At 44.7% G+C, this 22,813-nt stretch overlaps 1 protein-coding gene across 3 annotated transcripts in view; it reads left to right on the forward strand.

Moving 5' to 3' along the window:
* NR1H4 (nuclear receptor subfamily 1 group H member 4) overlaps positions 1 to 22,813 on the forward strand; it is a 479,217-nt gene that overhangs the window by 53,813 nt on the left and 402,591 nt on the right. For 2 of the 3 annotated variants that reach the window (XM_078678713.1, XM_078678721.1), the window contains exon 2: positions 18,803 to 18,939. In XM_078678713.1, the coding sequence (XP_078534839.1) occupies positions 18,855 to 18,939 (85 nt within the window). In that variant the 5' untranslated portion in view covers positions 18,803 to 18,854. Of the gene's footprint in view, positions 1 to 17,190; positions 17,330 to 18,802; positions 18,940 to 22,813 lie in introns of all 3 variants that reach the window. The other variant, XM_078678729.1, reaches the window with a different exon arrangement.

Here is a 22,813-nt window from a genome sequence, read left to right on the forward strand (position 1 = left end):
AACTATGTAATGAACAGAATACTGCAAACATGTTTTAAAAAAATTAATAACCACCATAAATTGCATGTATCCAACATGCCTAACATAGGCAAAGCTTTTTCTCCCGGCGTTATTGCTCTATTTGTCAATGGTGTGTCAAATCAAGACGAATTAAAGGGTTCATCATCAGGACCTGGAATGATGGGAGCATAAGCTTGAAATTTCTGCAATGGCAAATAAAGTGGGATTGGATTTACGACCACATTGAAAAGAAATTAAACATTGCTGGTCTGTTGCTTTGCTGAAAGTAGTATATAGCAAATAACAAAGAGGTCTCTTAGTAAAATATGAAACAGGGGCTGAGAGATCCCTGACTCCTACAAGTTATTCAAATGAAGTAGAAAACTTGAATTAAATTAGGCTGATTTAAAAAACAAAAACAAAGGTACCATGCAAGTGAAAGTGCACTCAAGAGTGAGACATCACTCAATGGAATATAGGAAAAAAACAGCTGTCTTTTAAGGATAACTACATAGATTAAAAACTGAGTAATTAATTAAATGTCATCGCTTTAACTTAGGAATAGGAGGCCTCATGGAAAACACTTAATTGCAGGTACAAGAAGCATGTCAATGGCTGCGGCGCTGAGAGTTAGCAAGCTTATTTAACATGATTTCGAAGTTTAAGTATTAAGGAAGGTTTTCAGAGTTAAGTATTGCACGTGTAAGGAATAGAGTAGACATTATTATGGCTATAATGTATACCAATTAGTCAGTAATGGGATCTACCTTGTTCTAAAGTTCAAGATGAGGTGCCCATTAAATATAACACCCGTAGTCTCTCATTTCCTAGAAACAAACCATACAGAGATTAATATCCATTCCAGTAGTGGCTGGTAGGGAACGGTGGTAGAGGAAGGTGGGGGTAGGGGAAAAAAAAGAAAAGAAAACTTACCTGGTCATCGCCGTTGCCAGTCGCCGCCTCTCCTCTGACGCAGGAACTAGGAAGCACCCAGGCTCCCAAACTCCCCATACCAATCACAGCGCTGCCTTACAGCAGCATTGTAATTGGTCTGGGAGCTGTGGTTCGACATTGAGAGAGGGACTGGGAGGCTGGGCATGTTCTCTACCCAGGCTGTGCAACATTGCCTGTGGAGAACATGGAAAGTGCGCATGGCGGTTTGGCTGGCCCAAGACGGCTGGCCAAATCGTCAGGCGCACTTACAGTGCAGCCACCGTTCCTCCTCCCTCGTTGTCACAGGAGGCCGGCCTAGCCCTGCCCTAACTTAACCTTGCTGCAGTGCTACGACAACACTAAAAATGATAGTATCAGTTTATTTTTCCTTTGCACTGCTTTAAAGCAGTTGGGTGACACTCCTCCGCTTTATCCTAGGAGCTGAAGCTGACCCTCAGAATTTGAGCTTATAAGGCACATATCAGGGGAGATGTAGCAAATATGTAGGACAAAAATCTGCATGGCAAAGGCACTTTTCTTTGTGGTAGGAGATTGTAGTGCTTTTAATTGCAGCCTAGTCAGAACTGTTAGTCAGTGGTGCCCCATAAAGCCATAGGGCCTATTATGATGTCGGTCCGACAGGTGTTCGACTGACACGTAGTGGGATGGAATGTGACCAACTATGCGTGGTCAAAAACATCAATTTTTCCATTGCAGGTTGTAAGGGGGCCAGAAAAGGGCTCAAACATCTATGCACCTTGTGCCAGGCACCCTGCAGTGCCAGCCACAGGATGCATGGATATTTGGGGGGGGGGGGACCACAGGTGCCTCCCAGGGCCCTTAGTGGAGACCCAGCAGGGGGCGGGGGCACTCCTAGGGGCACCAATGTCCCTTTCTGTCTGCCTTTCTATGGAGGTGGGACTGCCATAGAAAGGCAGATGTAAAGGGACATCGTAATCTGCCTCTATTGAGCCCATCGGAACAGCAGCGGTTGGTCCTCCCCCAGATGCCTCTGACCATCGATCGTAATACGGCTGCCTGCCAGTGGCAGGCCCGCTGACATCGGAATGAGGGCCCTAATTTTTGTTAGATATGTGTATGTTGTAAATATATACTATCGCTCAACTAGGATGTTTAACTTTCAGCCCACTGGTGCATTTCTTGCCCCGTATACCCTGGCCTTACCTGAAAGTTAAGTAAGCCAGTTAGGTGAAACAAATGCATAGTAGAGGTGGGTGAGCGAAGAGATTAACAGGGAGAGCTGAGCCAGAGCCAAGCCAAGGGTTGGCGCTGGCTCTGAGATCTCCTACATTGAACCTTGAAAACATTTTGCATATAAATCAGGCAACAAAGATAATGTGAGAAAATGATAAGGTGGCTCCAAAATTCCAAAAATGTATTTAACACGCTGAAGTGTTTGATCTTAGTTCATCAGGTTATATCTCTGCATAGACCAGTATTTATTAAAAGTGGTAGTTTTAAAATAAGAACTGAGAAGCATTGTGCTACCATCCTGATGACAATGCTATTTGAGTATTAAGGCGCAAGCCACGGATCATGTGAATCTTGTACGTGGGCTATATTCTTATTATAGATGTAGCAACATTCTGGGCCATTAAATCAAACACAGAGCCCATCCTGAGTGCATGCATTTAAAAATGCTCTAACGTGTGATAATGAACAAAAAAGGCACTCAGTGAAATAATCCTAGGATCACACAATTTGGTCAAATAGGGAAGCTGGGATTGATCCCAGATTTTCCAGGCTTATATTGTGCAATTCAAACACTAGATGGGTATCTCTTTCAAATACCAAACGTTAATGATTTCTCTTTAATTCTTGGAGGATGAGATTAGAGTGGGTAAAAGGGAGAATCCACATTTTATTTTTGGCAGTTTTACATAGAACAAACCTTGCCTAAGGACATATAAATGCTTCACAAAAGATACTGAAAGGGCGAGATTTTGATCGATAACTTATCTCTATTGATCCAAACCTCGATCTGGTCGACTGAACCTTTATTGCCTGTCTTGGAAGGAAACAGTACACCTATCTGCAAATTAGTTCACCCAAGAAAGGACTCTGCTCTCAAAGATCACGGACAACTTCTAGGTTTCAAAAGTTTATTGTAAAGATATAATGAGCTGCAAATACAAGCATCTCAGAATGAGATTCACGAGATACACAGGTCCAATTACATACATGTGCTCTCGAAAAGCCCTCAGACGAGCAACAGAAATCACTAACACAAGTTCTAAAAATAGCAAAGCTATCAGCATAGACGCATATCTCTCCTTCATTTAGGTTGGAGGAAAACAAACACAGGTTAGGCGTCCCTACCCTGTTCTAGATGGTATCCCTACTTAACCAAATCCCAACCTAACAAAGGTGTCAGCAATGAATGACCCCCAAGGGAAGTCACCCACTCTAAGTCTCTTGGTGAAAACCTAAAGTTCTCCAGTCATGACCCCTCACTGCCTACCCATCCGCTCTCTAAAGGGTCCTCAGGTCTCTGCTCTAACTCCACCCAGGGGTGCTGTCCCTAATACAAAATAGTCAACAACATTTGAGACGCCCCTTGCGAAACGCCTCTCACGTGGTGCAACTTCAGGCTTTTTCCATGATGCTTTGTATTGGGCCTCAGACGTTAGAGTTGACCTTGCTTCTCAGTCTCTTCTCCGGCCCGCTGATACCCCTTAAACATTCCAGAACCCTCCTCCATGTCTGGGCCGTCTACTGAACAGGCCTCTATTCATTCACTTATAATTGGATCCCCCCTTTCCTGTTGCAGACAGATATCTGCCGCCAAGAACCCAACTCTCATAGACTTCTAAAAAGGCTTGCAACATTTCTCAGCCCAGACATGTACGTGTAAATCAATGCTAAAACATTTCAGGCCTACAATATTTCACATTATGATTATAGCATTCTATTTCTTCATTTAATTAAAGCATGCTAAAACTCTTATTCTATTATTTGGAAAACATTACTCTAAATCATGGCCCATTAATGCAATGACCAAAAACGTTAAACAATCTGTGTCGTGAAAAGAAACACCTTCCCTTTTAGCTCCAGCTCTGGCCCTGAGGCCTACCACGTTCTGCGTTTTACCACAGACCATCTTATATGTTAACAGCTACACGACATAGATTCAAAATAATCACGTCTAATAAAATCATATAATGTCACACATTTCTGTATTAATTCCACTTCTACTTAAATCTCTATATTAGCTATACATTTAGAATATAATTTCAAATACTATTAGCACTCATGGCATTTCTCTTCATGAATTATGCTCTCTATAGGTAAATGTGATGTACTCATATATTTATATCAGTTTGCGCTCTCTCAGTTCCCCCCTTTGATGACCTCTCGGGGTCATCACTAACATTTAAACTGCAGTTATTGCTGGCATTCTCTGCGCTTCCAGAGCTCTCAGGCTCCTGTACTGATTATCTTGTATGGCAGCCAATCTCTGCAACTGTTCTCTTTGGGCCCTTTCTGACCTTCTTGCTCTGTACCATTTGAATACCCTCACCAATCCCCACAATACTATCCCACAGATCAATATTATGATGATAGGCTTTAGGATATACCAAATAAAGCTTTTGCCTAAGGTGGAAAACCACCCTCCAACTGTACTCATTCCATGGCCCACCTTTTCCCAGACATTTTCTCTACTCAAGTCTTCGATCTCTTTGTGTATATTAGTTATGTTCTTAATAACTTTCTCAAGGGGCTTTGAAAGGTCTGGAATGTAAGTGCAACATTCCTGAACCTTCAAAGCCTTACAGACTCCGCCCTCTTTTGCTAATAAGACATCTAATGCAAGCCGATTTTGAAGAACCATAGCCCTTATCGATTGCATCTCTCCTTCTACCAGCATTAAGGACTGAGCAGTGCTGGCAGACAACCTGTCGACAACTGTTGCCAGTCGTCTAATTTTAACATCATTAAGGATTATTCCCAAAAGAGGGAACATAGCTCCAAAGACATCTCCAACCATTTCTGCATCGCCTAAATCTCTCCTTCCCCTCGATGATATCTGGCCCTCATTGATCAATAAGTCTTGTGCATGATATATTTTGGGGAAGACAATTGCCAAGTAACATGATCCATACCAGTTGTCAGGTAGTCTCACGTAAGCATTTCTTCCACATACAAAATACACATTTGGAATCACTTGCATTCCCTTCAGGAAATCCTTAGTGTAGTACTCTAAATTAAAAGCATGTTCACAGTCAACTTCACCCACGTATACATTTTCATAATACGTTTTGGCTCGGTGAAGACATAACTTTCCTTTCTGTGCTTTATCTAAAGCTATTGGACCACTACTACCCTTTCTCTTATGTGACTTCTCTTCCTCGGTCCAATCTAATTTCCCTTGTCCTGATTTTTTCAAAATCTTTTGTCTCCTGTAACGATCATCCACCTGCCCTATGAACTTTTTCTCGACTTCGGACACCTTACATGTCAGGTTATTTCTACGGGCATGTGAAGTATCTAAGGTAATCCAAGGAATGAAGAATTTGGCCAATCTGTCTTCACTCTTCCAGTAATCCCATTTATTCATCTGCTTATAATTCGGGACTTCTGGCAACACAGAATCATAATTGGAGAAATAGTATTCAAAACTATCTCTCTCATAAAATATACTAAGCAATAAGCTACATGTAATGCCATATGTCAGAGGGAGGTGATGATATCGAATTCCTTCATCTACAGACGCAGGCAACTGCATGCAGACGTAGCAATCCTTAACCTCCATGGCATCCACGTATTCATACAAAAGTTTAGCATAAGCATTTGACCTAAAGTCTCCTTGGGACTCGTCTACATGTAACCTGCGGGCTTCTGCAGCCAATAACGCTTTCTCTTGAGTGTTTTCCCTTTTCTCACCTGCAACAGTGGGTGTAAGTGTTACTACAGAATTCGCATCAGTTACCTTTACCTCTTCCTCATGTCCCTTTACATAAGAAATTGTTACCACTAAAGCTATTAATATTATCACTCCTACTATTAGTGTACCTATTATACATTTAGCTCTGCGGTTCGGGGTGCCGGCCTCCATTTCGTCAGACAATCTAGCTTTTCCCTTTCTCTTTGCAAAAAAAGTTCTTTTCCTCTCGTTCCTTTACAGTCTCTTTCAATCCTTTTTTATCTTTAGAATCCACACAGCTGGAGGCTGACAGCCTTTTTCGCAAAAAGTCCTTTCACAGTTCAAAAGACAACCCTAGCCCTTCTCCATCCACTCAAGGGGTTCCCTAAAATTCTCTGCTTCCTGGGCGCTAGGTAATCTTCTTTTCTTCTGCTTGCTTTATTTACAAAGTCCTTTAACAATCGACTATTAGATTTGTGGTTGCAGCTTCAATAGCATAGTTCAATATTTCCATGCGAAGAGTATGCTCTTCATGTGCTGTTATCGTGGTACCAAAGTCGGGGAATTTCAATTCTGTAAGAAACATGTGTTTTAACTTGCTGAGGCGGGGAGGTCTGGGGAGCACGAATGTTAGTGACCCTTCTTGTTCGACACCGGGTACCAACAGTTGTATTTCCACGGTGATAATGGGCTCAGAACTGGACACCACCACCGCTCGGATCCTCCCTGTCTCCGGTTTCACAGACATTTGTCGCCAGATATGTCCACTCAGGTGTGGAGTATCTTCTGTTAGGCACACGCACTCTTCTTGACCTTCTTCGGTCTGGTGCTTCAGCGCCCTGAGCACCTTCTTCTGGGTCTGAGTCTTCTGATATCGGAGGAAGGGTTGCTTCTGGAGTTGACCTCAGGCTAGAACTTCTTCTTTGCGGCCAATTTGCTTCTCCACGTGCCCTTCTACTCCTTCTCCTTCTGGTCTGTTCTCGCTCTCTTTCAGACCTGTCAGGGTCAGACTCGTACTCCCAGCTGTCTTCTCCTTCTGTAGCGTCTTCTGTTTCGCTGTTGTACTGACCGTCCTCAGCTTGGTCAGACTCGTTCCCTGCTTCCACTGGCACCTCTACAGCTTGGCTAGCCCCCTCTATGGCTTCTTGGTCCTCAGCTGGACGTCCATCCGAGAGAGGAGCTGTTTCCAGAGGTGCTGGAACCCTTTTCGTATGCGACGCGTGTATCCAGTTGGGCAGGCCTCCCACCTTTACAGCTGTACTTGTGATCAGGATGACCTGGTAGGGCCCACGCCAACGAATATCCAAGCAGCTTCTTCTCACATGTTTCTTCACCAGGACCCAGTCCCCAGGATACAGGTCATGGCAAGGGCCCTGGCACGCTGGAACCTCTGCAGCCTGCACCTGAAGGGACACAGAACGCATGGCGTCAGACAGCCCCTTACAATAGTCCAGGATCATATCATCTGTGATATTTAACAGTGCAGTAGCTGGAATAGATGGCAGTCTCATTGCTCTCCCCATTAACACCTCATGTGGTGACAACCCTGTTCTTCTGTCTGGGGTACTACGAAGGCTCATGAGTACTAATGGCAGGGCGTCAGGCCAATTCAGGGTCGTTGAGGAGCAAACTTTCGCTATTCTGGACTTGATCGTGCCATTAATTTGTTCCACAATTCCTGAGGCTTCTGGTCGGTAACTGCAATGGAGCTTTTGGTCTATATTCAGTGCAACACAAATCATCTTCACAAGCTCGCTGTTAAAATGTGTTCCCCTATCTGATTCCAAAAAGGCCGGCACCCCGAACCGAGGGATAAGTTCTCTAAGCAGTAACTTAGCCACTGTGAGGGTGTCGCACCTACGTGTAGGGTATGCCTCAACCCATCTGGAGAACACACAAACAACCACCAGAACATAGCGGAGGCGGTTGCATCTTGGCATTTCAATGAAATCTATCTGCATTCTGTTGAATGGACCTCCAGACCTTCCTATGTGACTTAGTGCAACTGGTGTTCTTTTCCCTACATTCAGCTGCTGGCAGGTCACACAACGCTGGCACACTGCTTCTGCTGCTATTCTAAACTTAGGATTGTACCAAGTCTGTCTAAACACTCTCAGCATAGCATCTCTCCCTAAGTGTACTGGACCATGTATGAGTCTAGCCATTGGACTCACCATCTCATTGGGCAACACTGCTCTGCCGTCTGCTGAGACCCAAAAATGAGTCTCACCCATTACACATCCTGCCTTTTCCCATGTTTCTTTCTCTGAATCAGGAGCATTTTCTTGCATGGTTGACAATTCATCCCAAGTATCAACAGTTTCCAGTATCATGGCTAATTCAGTTCTTACATTTATTCCACCCACATCCACCTCTGTGAAAGAGTAACCTTGTTCTGCGCAATACCGCGCAACTTCATCAGCATATCTATTGCCTTTTGAAACAAAGTCCTCATTTTTGGTATGTGCGATGCACTTTACAACTGCGATACTTGCTGGACATTGCAATGCTTCTAACAACAAGCGCACAAACTCTCCATTGCGAATGGGAGAGCCTGAAGAAGTCATGAACCCTCTTTGAGACCATAACTGCCCGTAATCATGAACTACCCCAAACCCGTATTGGCTGTCGGTGTAGATGGTGACTCGAATTTGATTGCCTGCTAAGCAAGCACGTGTTAGGGCAATAATCTCGGCTACCTGAGCGGAGTGTACTCCTTCCAGGCACCCAGCTTCCACAACTCCTTCAATTGTACAAACAGCATAAGCTGCTCTCAACTGCCCAACTTCGTCTCTTACACATGAGCCATCGACAAAGAAAACTTCGTCTGGGTCGGTCAGTGGCTCATCTACGATGTCGGGTCTGGGTTTGGTGCATAGTTCAGTCACATCGAGACAGTCATGGTCTGTATATTCATCATCATCATCAATATCATTTGGAAGTGGCATTAAGGTAGCAGGGTTCAAAACAGAGCATCTCTTGAGGGTCACGTTCTCTGCAGCAAGAATAACTTGCTCATAGCGCGTGAGCCTGCTATTGGTCAGATGCTGTGTTTTGGTCCTGGTCATCAACAGTTCAACAGAATGTGGCACGCACACCTCTAACGGGTGCCCCATAACAATATTTTCACATCTCTCAATGCTGACACCCGTTGCGGCAACGGATTTGAGACATCCGGGCAACGCTGCGGCTACTGGGTCTAAAGTAGCCGAGAAATAAGCAACTGGTCTACGGGCATTCCCATGGATTTGGACCAACACAGACAACGCACAACCTTCTCTCTCACAACAGTAAAGAAAGAATTGTTTATTGTAATCAGGCATTCCCAATGCCGGAGCACGACACAGGTCCTCTCTCAGCTGTAAGAATGCCATCAAACAGTCTTTGTCCCATGGTACCGGATCACTCACCTCTTTGTGCGTCAGTTTTTGCAAGGGCTTTGCTTTCAGTGAAAAGTTCACGATCCACTGTCGGCAATAACCCACCATCCCTAGGAACATCCTGACCTCTCTCTGTGTCTGAGGCGCGTTCATTTTCATGATCGCCTCTATCCTGTCTGGTGACACCTTTCGTTTGCCTTTCTCAATTCTGTGTCCCAAGTACTGTACTTCTGTCAGGCAGTACTGCAATTTTCCCGGGGACACCTTGTGCCCATTGGCAGCTAGGTGATTTAACAAAGCAATGGAGTCTTCCCTGCAAGCTTCTTCTGTTTCTGACGCCACAAGGAGGTCGTCTATGTACTGGACCAGAACTGACTTCTGGGGCAGCACTAGACTTTCAAGATTTTTCTTCAGAAGCTGGTTAAAGATCGATGGACTCTCTGTATACCCCTGAGGGATACGACACCATGTTAGGACGCGATTTTCCAGCTTAAATGCGAAAAGAAAATGGCTATCTTCGTCCAAAGGGATCGAAAAGAAAGCCTGACAAAGATCTATCACAGTGAACCACTCAGCTTGGAATGGAATCTGAAACAGTATCACTGATGGATTCGGTACCACTGGACAACATGAAACGACTATGTTATTAATCTTTCGAAGGTCCTGCACTATCCGGAATTTCCCATTTGGTTTCTGCAGACCCATAATCGGGGAGTTACATGGACTACCCACGATTTCTTTCAGTATTCCCTGTTTAATCATGGACTCGATCACGGGTTTTATGCCTGCAATCGTTTCTGGAGTCAATTTATACTGGGGTGTTCTTGGGAACTCAGCATGCGGTTTCACTACAATTTTCACTGGGTCCACCCCTTTGACCAATCCAATCTCTTCCCCAGTGAAATCCCATACCTCTGATGCCACTGTCTCTCTCAAATCCCAGGGAAGCTCGTCTACTGTCAAAGTAGGGTACAGCTCCACACATATTCTTGAGTTTGCAACTTTGAAATCTGCATCATCATCATTAGTCAATACCTCCACTCCCTGGGGTGTACAATATATAGTACAATTCAATTTGCACAACAGGTCTCTTCCTAGCAGACACACAGGGCTTGAATCGCAAACCACAAATTGGTGCTCATCGCTGTACTTCCCTATTTTCACCTGTACCGGTTCTGTCAATTGGCTGGTTATTCTCCTGTTTGCGACCCCTACCACCTGTATGGTCTCTCCAGACATGGGCAGGTCTGGAACTGCAGCTGATCTGATCGTGGATCTAGTGGCTCCTGTGTCCACCAGAAATGTCGTAGGGCACCCTGCTACTTCTGCTTCCACATAGGGTCCCCTCTGATCTACCTCTAAGGCTGCCCCGAGGGTGCAGTCTTCTCTTTCCACTCTCTGTCCGGTTAATGGGTCCACATAATAGCATTCTTCACCTTCCACAAACAGGGGCATTTGTCTATAGGTCTTACCCATACTCCCTACTCGAGGAGGTTGCGGGAACTGGGCTCGGGGAGGAGCCCCCCCCCCTTTGAGCACCTTTCCTTGGTATGGCGTCGCCCCTCTCATAGGTGCGCTCTGGACCTCTTCCTCCTCTATCTCTTGCTCTCCGATCTCTACATTGTAAGGGCACTCGCGTTTCCAATGCCCCAACTCGTTGCACTGGTGGCACCTAGTCGTTTTCTTCAAGGTAGCTATGTCTACTCTGGGTCTAAAGGTAGTACTCTCCTCATTACCCTTGTTCTGACTGTACTGCTTCTTACCTCCTGTACCTGTCCCTTGCTGCTGTTGTTGCGGTCCCCCCTTTCCTGCTGCCTGCAATTGTACCACCATCAGCTTCTCTTTTAGTTTCTTAGCCTTGGAGTCTACCTCATCACAGCAGTACCTAGCATATCTCAGTATTTCATCTAGGGGTCTACTTTGCCAACAAATCGAGTGTTGCTGAATCATTAAACTAATATCCGGTCTCAGTCCCAGGACGAACTTGGACACGAATTGCCCTATGTCCTTTGGATCCATTACATCCAAGCCGCTATACTGTTTAAACGCCTTCAGCAATCTCTCGTAATATTCATGGACTGTCTCTTTGGGTTCCTGTCTCGTTCTGTCTATTCTGACCCAATCTATGTCTTGCATAGGCACTTTTTCTTTCAGCCAAGTCATCACTCTCTCGAATTTTGCCATCACGATCTCGGACGGCCCATTAGTCCTAGCATCTCTCTCTGGCTCCGTTGTGGGCCACTCAGCGCTAACCTTGCATGCTGTCCACAGATCTCCTGGTACTACAATGTCAAACAGCGTGTTCAGATCTATCCATAGGACTTTTGAGATCTTTACAAACCTCTCGACTTGCTTGTACCACTCCACGGGGCTCTCTCGTAACTTGGGGAAAGATGTGGTAAAAGCAGCTAAATCTCCCCTACTCCAAGGGACATGTACATAGCTCCCATTGGCAACTTCACGCAAAGGGTAAGCTTCTATTCCCTGCTGTCCTGGTGTTATACCAATCATGCTTCTCCTGCCGGTCCCTTTCTTGGACCACCTCTCTTCCCATTTATCTAGTGCCCTCCATGTCCTTATTCCAGTAATCAGTTCCCTTATGTGTGTTTTCAGCCCAATCGTTCTCCTCTCATCTAGATCTCGATCTGAGTAATGTAGCCTGTGGTTACCCTGTAATGCTTTGGTTCTTGACAAGTCCACCATATATTTGCCTGCTAGTTCGACTAACTTCTCATGGACTGCTCTCGCCTTTCGTGTGATGTCCTTTGCCATATACAGTATTTCATCCTGTTCATACATTTCCATTCTTTCCAAAGGCAGGGTACCATCTACCATGTCATCCAGATCTGACCTTAAGCTGGAGACATCAAGTCTCTTGGCTTTTATCTCAGCTCGCAATATGTCTTTTGAAGGAGGCTCACTGGTCTCCCTCCCATCCCAACTTCGAGCTCTGCGTTTGGGCTCGGGAGAGTTAATGGGTGGTCTCCCTCGCTCCCATCTCTCCAGGTCCCATGCTCGGCCATCCGATCTTGGAAGGTGATGGAACACGGGCCTGTTATCCCTACTCTCTCTCTGCCCACTCTCGTCTTCCTCTCTCCTCTCACCGCACATCTCTCTGTTATTTTCCCTCTGGTCGCTACACTCCCTTTGCCTCGTATCGCTCAGTATCCGATACGATCCTTCCTGGTTCCCCATATTCCCTGGGCTGCGCTCATTTCTGTCATCACAGGGACTATGGTGCGACCTCTCACAACTCCCATTCTTTTCTCTGGTGCCAGGTACACAGTGTGGACACTTAAAGCTGTTTCTGTACTCTTGCGCTCTCCTCTCCTCTTCACTGAGTATCGGGCACGCCACCCCTCCACTCCCGGGGCCCCCGTTCTCCAGGTCTGTTCTACCTCCACTCCGGGCCCAATGGGTGACTCCCCTACTCCCTCTACAGTCCCACTCCGGGCTACTCTCCCCAGCCCCGCAGTGAGTTCGTGCTCTGCTGTCCTGACTTTCTCTTTCTGCTTCCGCAGCATTGATGCACTTTTGAGCCTTCACTGCCTCATCCCACTGCTTCATGTACTCATTTAGCTCTTGAAAGGATCTTCGTCCAGATCCCCTCAGATCCATTGGCCATCTAGGGCCCCCAGGATCTCCTCCTGGGTCCCCTGCTGTGTGCATCGGGGTGCTCCACTCTCTGGGTATCGGCATCTGACTTGGGGAATTAGTGGTATCGTTCCTCCTTGCCTGCTCTGCTCTTTCTCTGTCTTTCCGTTTCCGTTCTTCCCCTTTTGCTCTCTCTTGGTCATATATCGATATTATAGGACCTATGGTAACAGGTACCTGTAGTGCATCTGGTAATGGGTAGGATGTGGCGCTTTCCGTTTCCGGCGCTCTTTGTACCACAAACCTACCGACTACCTGTTGCACCTGACTAGGCTGGAGCAACTCTTTCTTTGGCTCAGGATCCCACTCTGAACTGGGAAGCGGTCTATGCTCTCCTGCATTGCCCCCCTTTTCTCTTTCAGTATTCTCGACCTCTCCCCCTGCTCTATTATACGGGGGTGGCCTGTCTGTCAGTAATCTGTTTATCAGGCTGTCCTCTGTTTCGCTCTCATCATCCTCTTCTAGGGGGCTTTTATTTACTGGCGCCTCTAACACTGGGTACAGTTTATTTATTTCCAAATTATGCACTCTCCATCTTTTAGCATCCGCATCCCACCTGGCATCCTGTACTGCCCTTACCGAGCGTTTCACCCTTTCTTGTCGTCTGTTCATATTCCTTTCATGCGCTGCCCTAAGCCATGCTTCAAGGGCTTCAAACTGGGTTGGTCTAGGCAAGGGTCTCTTTGAGGTCATGACTGATTTCAATCGATGTAACACCTCTAATCTGAACGTCCCGTACTTCGGGAACGTCAGTTCCTCGTTTCCTTCAGTAATCTTACTCCACTCTGATATCCAAAGGATCGTATGCAACCCAACATTTACTGCCATATAACGAGCTGGCGTACCCTCCGGCGGGGCTTCTTCCCCTTCATACGATCCTCGCCTCTCTTTCTTAAACAGCGCTTTCAACCATTTAAAACACTTCATAATTATGCGCACAAAATTCAGCCTCGCTACTCTGTTTACTTCCTGATGACAATCCACCAATCCTGTCGCGGCTTTGCTAGCTTGGCCTATCACAGCGCGGTCTTTCTCCTGTTGGCCAATCACGTCGCGACCCTGTATGACGTGTTCGCTAGCTGGCCTATCACAGCGCGGTCTTTCTCCTGTCAGCCAATCACTGCGCGACACCACCTGACGTCTCTTTTCTCCGCTTCGCAGCAGCACCCCTCCTTTCTCAACTCGTCTCCCGGTTATGCATGCGTCCCATTCATACACTGAAAAAATGACTACTTCCGACCAAGCGGTCACTTCTCTCGACTGTACGTCCACAGTCTATCTGTAATTGTCAACACAACTGACGAGATGTCTATCGTCTCTCTGATAGGTTACTTACACACACAGTAACTTCCGACCAGCGTCCGTTACTCACGCACTCACTCTTACGTTCCCCCTATCTCGGTCTCTCGGGTGATCAATGGTACCTCATGACCCCCTTCACACTAGTTGACAATTACTCTGGGTGTCCGATACACCCGAACCACTTAAGCTCTCCTTGAACTTAAGATTTCCACCGGTTGCGCGCGCTCACAACCTGTTCCACAGTCACTCTACAAACATTCAACTCCGCCAGACATTACAACATAGATACAATACAAAAACACCGCAATCTAACACGCATAACCCTTTATACTCACTCTCAACCGATACTGCTGCTTTTTCTGTCTCACGTCATCCGGATCTTCATCTGCGGGCTGTTCTTCCGATCATCGATTTCTAGGGGCCTTGGGGTAAGCTAACCTGGCCTAGGTCACCGTCCTCAAGAAGGCAACCATCCTCTATAGCTACCAACTGAAAGGGCGAGATTTTGATCGATAACTTATCTCTATTGATCCAAACCTCGATCTGGTCGACTGAACCTTTATTGCCTGTCTTGGAAGGAAACAGTACACCTATCTGCAAATTAGTTCACCCAAGAAAGGACTCTGCTCTCAAAGATCACGGACAACTTCTAGGTTTCAAAAGTTTATTGTAAAGATATAATGAGCTGCAAATACAAGCATCTCAGAATGAGATTCACGAGATACACAGGTCCAATTACATACATGTGCTCTCGAAAAGCCCTCAGACGAGCAACAGAAATCACTAACACAAGTTCTAAAAATAGCAAAGCTATCAGCATAGACGCATATCTCTCCTTCATTTAGGTTGGAGGAAAACAAACACAGGTTAGGCGTCCCTACCCTGTTCTAGATGGTATCCCTACTTAACCAAATCCCAACCTAACAAAGGTGTCAGCAATGAATGACCCCCAAGGGAAGTCACCCACTCTAAGTCTCTTGGTGAAAACCTAAAGTTCTCCAGTCATGACCCCTCACTGCCTACCCATCCGCTCTCTAAAGGGTCCTCAGGTCTCTGCTCTAACTCCACCCAGGGGTGCTGTCCCTAATACAAAATAGTCAACAACATTTGAGACGCCCCTTGCGAAACGCCTCTCACGTGGTGCAACTTCAGGCTTTTTCCATGATGCTTTGTATTGGGCCTCAGACGTTAGAGTTGACCTTGCTTCTCAGTCTCTTCTCCGGCCCGCTGATACCCCTTAAACATTCCAGAACCCTCCTCCATGTCTGGGCCGTCTACTGAACAGGCCTCTATTCATTCACTTATAATTGGATCCCCCCTTTCCTGTTGCAGACAGATATCTGCCGCCAAGAACCCAACTCTCATAGACTTCTAAAAAGGCTTGCAACATTTCTCAGCCCAGACATGTACGTGTAAATCAATGCTAAAACATTTCAGGCCTACAATATTTCACATTATGATTATAGCATTCTATTTCTTCATTTAATTAAAGCATGCTAAAACTCTTATTCTATTATTTGGAAAACATTACTCTAAATCATGGCCCATTAATGCAATGACCAAAAACGTTAAACAATCTGTGTCGTGAAAAGAAACACCTTCCCTTTTAGCTCCAGCTCTGGCCCTGAGGCCTACCACGTTCTGCGTTTTACCACAGACCATCTTATATGTTAACAGCTACACGACATAGATTCAAAATAATCACGTCTAATAAAATCATATAATGTCACACATTTCTGTATTAATTCCACTTCTACTTAAATCTCTATATTAGCTATACATTTAGAATATAATTTCAAATACTATTAGCACTCATGGCATTTCTCTTCATGAATTATGCTCTCTATAGGTAAATGTGATGTACTCATATATTTATATCAGTTTGCGCTCTCTCAATACAGACTATGTTACATAGTTTGTTTACTGGCACAGGGAGATTACAAGATGCTGAACCGATGCCGGGATTCAAATCTACTCCCCATGCTATATGATCAGCAGGGTAAACATCACTTACAACGAAACTTTTACAACGCACTACCATTACAACGCAACCATTACAACGCAAACTATTACAATGCATTGCTCTGGGGGGCGCTATAGGATAGGGAATAGGTTAATTTACTATCCAATAACCTTCCCTAGTGTCCACGGGGACTGGAGTTGGAATAGTAAATTAAACTATTCACTATCCAGCACCTAAAAGCACTATGCGTTGTAATGGTATGCGATGTAAAAACCGCGTTCTAAAGGCAGGCGTTGTAATAGCCTGCATTGTAACGTCATACATCCGATCAGCAGCTGTACCCACTGGGCCACATTCCCTTTTGTAAAAGCTCTGCTCGTTCTAGGCTTGAGATTCCAAGAGGACCTCAGTCTGTCATAGCCTGGCCTCTGGCTCGAGCTTTCAGTGGCTCACCCACGTCTAATGCATAAAATATGTGTTAGGAGAACGCATACATGCTGTGCGACTGTTTAGCAGTGATATACTGCAGTCTTAACGTTAACAAAACCATATATAAAAAAGTGGGGAACCATGACAAAAATGGTGTCCTTTCTTACACCAAGGCAAAGCCTTCAGCAATTATTTTGCTTTTCCTGGAAAATAACAATACGTCTGAAGGACCAATGCAGGAGGATCAGGCTGGATTACAGGAAATAGTCAGACCTAGGAGAAGAAGGAGAATGAATTAGTAAAGAAATACAATTACAAGAATTGCTCCATGAAAAAAAACTATTTCAAATTGTATTTAAAGTGAAGAAAAAAAATACTTTCAATACAAAAATAATGAACCCATGTTCATTATTGGTCACCAAGTTGGCCACTATAGGAAATCTGCTTTTTCCATGTGGTCCCCTGTGAAGTAAAGTGTGAAGTGAAGTGAGTGAAGATGTTTTTTATCTAGACCTTATTTTAGTTGGCTTTGGAATTCTGTGCACTTTACCACTGCTAACCAGAAGTAAAGTGGCTGTGCTCTCCATTTAAATATAGTGAACTTTACTTATTCCTTACTGGCACCCTTATCTTGCCTATAACAGGAACGTGTAAAATCCAGTCTGACAGATCCATTCAGCCACATGTAACACTTTGGCGCAATTGAAAAGGAGAGAACAGGAGGCCAGGACAATTCTTCAGCATCCCTGGTTGCTAAAGGACCCTGCTTTCGTCCTTCCAGAGGTATGTCTCTGGGCTTGTTGTGGGTACAGTGCCTGATTCAAACTGGATTTTAGTATTAGATGTGTGAGAACTGTAGTGATAACGATAGTGCATTCCCCTATGCAACCACAACCTTCAGAGTCCATGTTTATAATGGTGAAGACATTTAGCACATTTAAATGCCCGGTAACTTGGCATTTTGGGGCAGGAACAGGAATTGCTGAAAACAGTGTGTAGGGTTTCCCTGGGAAATTATACCTCATTATTAGGGGCTGCCCAGGAGTCTTCACTACCCTCAATTATACTCACTGCCAGGCAAAATTAGGGTTGCCAAGGCATCACATCAGAACCATTTCTGGACCTGTGGAAGAATAGAAGAGGACTGGACCTGCTGTCTGTGGCCCTTAGGAGCCTTGAATGACTGGGCCAGTTTGTCATTGTATTCATAACAAAGACATAGACTACAATGGTCAATTGGCTGATCACCTGTGTGGCTACAGGGATACAACAACCTGCAAGAGGCCTATTCCTGGAAGTACCTAGCTGACCAGCAACAGTTGGACCTAGACTAGACACTTATGTTGGCCTCTGTTAGACACCATGCAAGTCTCCAAATGCCTCACTTGAGGCATTAGAAGTGTACTCCTATGGAAGTTTGGGTATCAGAGGAAAGTTAGGAAAATTTTGAAGATGTTTCCTTCAGACCAGTGGGATTTGGAAAATGTTTAGAACTTTTTGACTACCAGACTTTCACCAGGACAGATCCACTTACAGTCTCTGACTCAGTCTCTATTGTAGTCAGCCTGAAATTGCACCTGAGTCCCAGTCTACCATTGACTATCACTCTTGCTTCACTTTTTTGTGATGTTTCTCACTTAAATTATTTTTAAAATCATATGTCCGCTCCCCCTTATTGGCCTTTTTTCATTTTGGTGTAATTTTATTTATCAAATGTAACCTCATTTTTCAGTTTGGTCTGTGAATTTTTTTATTGTTTGGCATTTTAACTTTATTACTGTTTTGATATTGCATAAATACTTTACACGTTAGCCCTCAGTTAAGTCAGTCTGCTCTGAGCAATAGCTACCATGGGATTGAGCTCAGGTTAATTTAGTGATTGTAATTGTTTGCTTTCACAAGAATTATGGTTATTGCTTGAAATGGGCTGTCACCCACCTCAAATTATAATCCCGTTTTTTACAGTCACCATAAATAAGTTTTGCTTTACCTAATTTACGTCCCTTCCTTTCCTCTGCTGTGCTTTACCTCCCAGTTATTTGTTGCATCTCACATTTGCCTCTGCCTCCCTCTTTTGCACTTCTTCACTATAAAAAGTATTGCTTGGTAAATTAGACTTCTCCAGGCGTTTTTTTGTTAAAGCTTCAGCCTCATCAAACAAAAGCAGGGAAGGTAGGTCTTGAGAATGTGATAGATTATTAAAGTTAAACATGTGTAGTGTTTTATCTAAAGTCATTGCATATTTCCATGTTTTAGGGACCACTTTCCACATTCCAGTTGGAGATTTTAGACCGGGTTGAAGCGCTGGATGGAACCAAAAATGAATTTACTTGATCCCTCTCGGTCTCCACGGAGTTATGAGTACCCTCTTTCAGAAGACAGTCACCTCCTTGGTAAGCAATATCACACTGATTATCCAGGAAATGTCAGGTCCGCCTGGTAGATTCCATGTCATATGTTCATGATAACCATTGGCTACGTAAGCGACCGCTGAGATTCACTGACTGTACATTTATTTTATGTGGATTTCCTGCAAACTCTGGCAAGGGCTCAGCCCTGCTGGACCTATCTATGCTGGAAGCTCAGATAAATAGATACAATAATGTCACGATTGTTCTTATATGAGACCTCTCCCATATTTGAGAAATGCACATCTTATAATGCATATTCATAATGTAGCAATAAAGTCATAGTTTATTGCACCAGCGCCAATATACTCCCAAGGTCAAACATCTAGCAGTGTGTAAATGTGTCGGGTTTTAATTGCCATGTTCAGAAAGAAGTCTAAATGATCCTGTTGAAAGCCATTGTGGGTCAATTTATAACTAACTTGCCTCGTAAAAGTACATATTTGTCAAGCCTGAAATTTAATGGAAAATGGATTTGCTTAAATTGAACTTCGGTATGTTACAAGCAGTCGCTTCAATCGAGTGTTACTGGCTTGCACGTGGATGATTTGATTGCATGTACTACAGTGGCACCACTTCAAGGTCACTTGTGCAAATTACTTTGAAAATGTTTACGACCTTGTACCAGGAATCAAAACTAGAAGATGAACCTCTTGCAGCTTTGTATTATTGGCTACAGATTGGTTAGTTGTTAAGTAGCTCATATTTAAATTCAAGAATTGGTTTTTGATTGCACTTTTAGATAGTTTGGTATTTATGGAAGCAGTTTTAACTTGATAACATGTCTGATGTGTTATCTTTTTTGCCTATCATATGATTGCCCTACACATGTTCGCCAAAGGACAAGTGCCACTATCTTAACCTCTTGATGTGTAAAGAAATGACTTTCTGGATCTTAAGATAACATAATGACTTAGATAACATACAACACTATGCGAAAAGACAATAGTGCTATCGATCGTCAAAATAGTGCCAGCTGCTCTCATATCCCTCTGTCCCTGCAAGCCAACTAAACCGGAATATACATTTTATATTTAGGCAACAATGCCGTGCGGGGAGGGAGCCCACAATCAGACTCCTCTCTGATTCGCGGGTGAAGAAAATGGCAGAGTTGTATTTTGTGCAGTCGGCCCACCTGGGTCAGTCTTCCGCAGGATCACTGTACATTTGCCAGGCAGAATGTATGTGTGATTTACCCACAAGGGAATCTCTTTGGCCTGACATAGCCGCTCAAGCCCCCACAAACATGGCTGACAATAGTATAAATCTGGCCAGTGTTCCTCCTCATAACAACAGGGGGCCACACCAAACTGGTGTCTATTGCAGGGATTGTGAATAATAGTCCTTGAAAGCAGTCTATGAAAATCAATACGATACTATCTCACGCCATCCCATTCTGTTTCATACCATACTATACTATGATATAGTGTAATATAACATATCACATAACCTATACTAATATTAAAAAGAGAGAGCCCAAACCTTTGAGGCGGATAAGCTCCGGAACTACAGCGCCAATCAGAACACCCAATACAGCATTGGAAAGGTGAGTATAAGCAGATGGACATAGGCTATACACCAGCCCAATATATACATTACAAGTGAAAAAGACCGTTTTGGGACAAAGTAGTCCGTTGTGAGCGTGGGCGTTCTGCTGTAAAGCAATGATTGCGAAAAGCGTTCTGTTTGAGAAAAGCGTCCTGTGTGAGAATAGTCTGACACGTCTTAAAGTGGGCGTGTCGTTTAGCAGTGTTGTGGGCGTGTGCCTTCAGAGACGCCCGAAGCATTGCGTAGAGGGGGAATAGCGCCCTTGGAGTTGTGGCGTTTGGCAGTGACGCTATGTGGGGCGTCTAAGTGCACCATGCAAGTCTTTGGGGAGTGCGTGAACCTACTAAGGCACACGCCCTCAGTCTGCATGCCAGGACTGATCAGGGGCGTCGGCAGGAGTGGACACACACGTTCGCTTTCTGCGGAAAGGACAACAAACCGCAGAGCACACGCTCACCTTCCACGCAACAGAAAGAGGGGTTCTGAGCAGCAGCACAGGCAAGTCGCATGAAACAATAAATGTACTATGCCATGAACTTTTAAAAAGACTTTGCCTTGCCTATTCTAACCATTTAAGACATTCTTTTTCATACCTGGACAACGTCGGGACGGGCTGCTAGTGATACAATAAAATACAATACACAGCTACACAACACACCATAGAAAGACCATACCGCTAATCAACACATCAAATGGCAATACATCATAACATGGTGTGTTGCTATTTGAAAAGATCTATGAAATACCTCCTTTAGCATTCACTGTTATGACCACACCTTACATTGATATGCTTGCATAGTATAATCTTATAATATTCTGGGGTTAAAACATTTGGTGGCAGGCTGTTATGAGGACCCAATAGTAGCTGCACAAGTGTAGGCCAAGAAACTTTAAGAAACTTTCCTAAAAAAATGAATCCACCTCAACTCTTCCTGGAAATCCGTCAAGTAGAGGATAAGAAAAAGAACGGGCCCCATTACACGTGTCCCCTGCGCTAGTTCCGTAGGGAATTTTAATTTGATGTAAATCCGTTCAGTAGTTTTAAAGTAATTAATGTTAAAAAATAGAGCTACCTAGCCCCTTCAGAAGTTCTGCAAGACCACAAGTTCAAACGATAATCTGATGGCTGGCCTCAACATTAACAGATATATGGAGCAGCGATTTTAGGTCTCAGGGACTCAGTTTCCTTGTCTTGAAAAGTTAAATAAAAAACATATTTGGTGTCATTGTAGGGTTCCCCACTCTGCTGGGCAGACATGGACTATTGAGAGCAACTGTGTTGGTTGAGGACGTTTGCCACTTGTATTCTACCCTTTTGCAGCTAACTCTTGAGATAGCGAAGGTGAAGGGTGCAGATTTCTCGGTTGGTAGTGTGAGGGTACATGAGCTGAGAACGCAACAATCAACCAGCAGACACAATAACATTAGTGCCCAGCCAAGTGGTTGATTTTTTAAGAATAAAAGTACATTTTAATCACACAGTAGCACTAAACAGCAGTTAGGGCAGTTGCATGGCTCATGCTCAGATGAAGTGTCAATTACTCAACAAGTCTAATGCACACTCAGTTTACATTTCTCAAGGTTCTCACCTCTGATGGTGAAGTGAATATTGAATTTAACATATCACACTCTTCCTGGTTCGATCTGAAGTTGAAGGGCTGTGGTGAGTGTATACAGTCCCAAGTTCCACCGTAGAGGTCAAGTATGGGGTTGTGTCTCATGTGGACGCTTGAGCTTAGTCCTCCGGTGAGCAGCGTCCCAGACAGTTATGGGCAGGTGTCGGCTCAGCTGCTGTAGCTCGGTCCAACCACAGAATAGAAGCTAGCTCCATCTGCGCTATTCGGCCAAATCAGGTACAGGCCCCAACTGGGTCAGTACAGTCCCTATGGGAGTTCTAACACCAGTTGGGCTAGTGAAGTCACATAGACCATTGTAATGCCAATTGGACTGGGGCAATGACATCAGCAGTTGTAGCCTCAATCAGGCAGGCGTAGTCGACAAGAATAGTTGCCACAACAGGTGCAGCCCTGATGGGCCAGCGCAGTCACCAAAACATTTGTGGTCCTGGTCAGGCCAGTGCACCATCAGAGCAGTTGTAGCCAAACTTGACCAGTGCAGTCATTGCAGCAGTTGTAGCCCTGAATGGGCTGATTTATGAAGTTTCAAAACAGATCAGGCCATTGCAGGCAGATACAGCACTGATTGGATCAATGCACTCATGAAGGCTTGGAGCGGTTATGACCAGCAACCCTGTCTGAGAGGCTAAGGGGCGCCCTCAGCAGCATAGATCCCTCCTGACTCCTCTCTCAGA

Source organism: Lissotriton helveticus, chromosome 1_1 (genome assembly GCF_964261635.1).
Source record: "Lissotriton helveticus chromosome 1_1, aLisHel1.1, whole genome shotgun sequence".
Taxonomy (NCBI): Eukaryota; Metazoa; Chordata; class Amphibia; order Caudata; family Salamandridae; genus Lissotriton; species Lissotriton helveticus.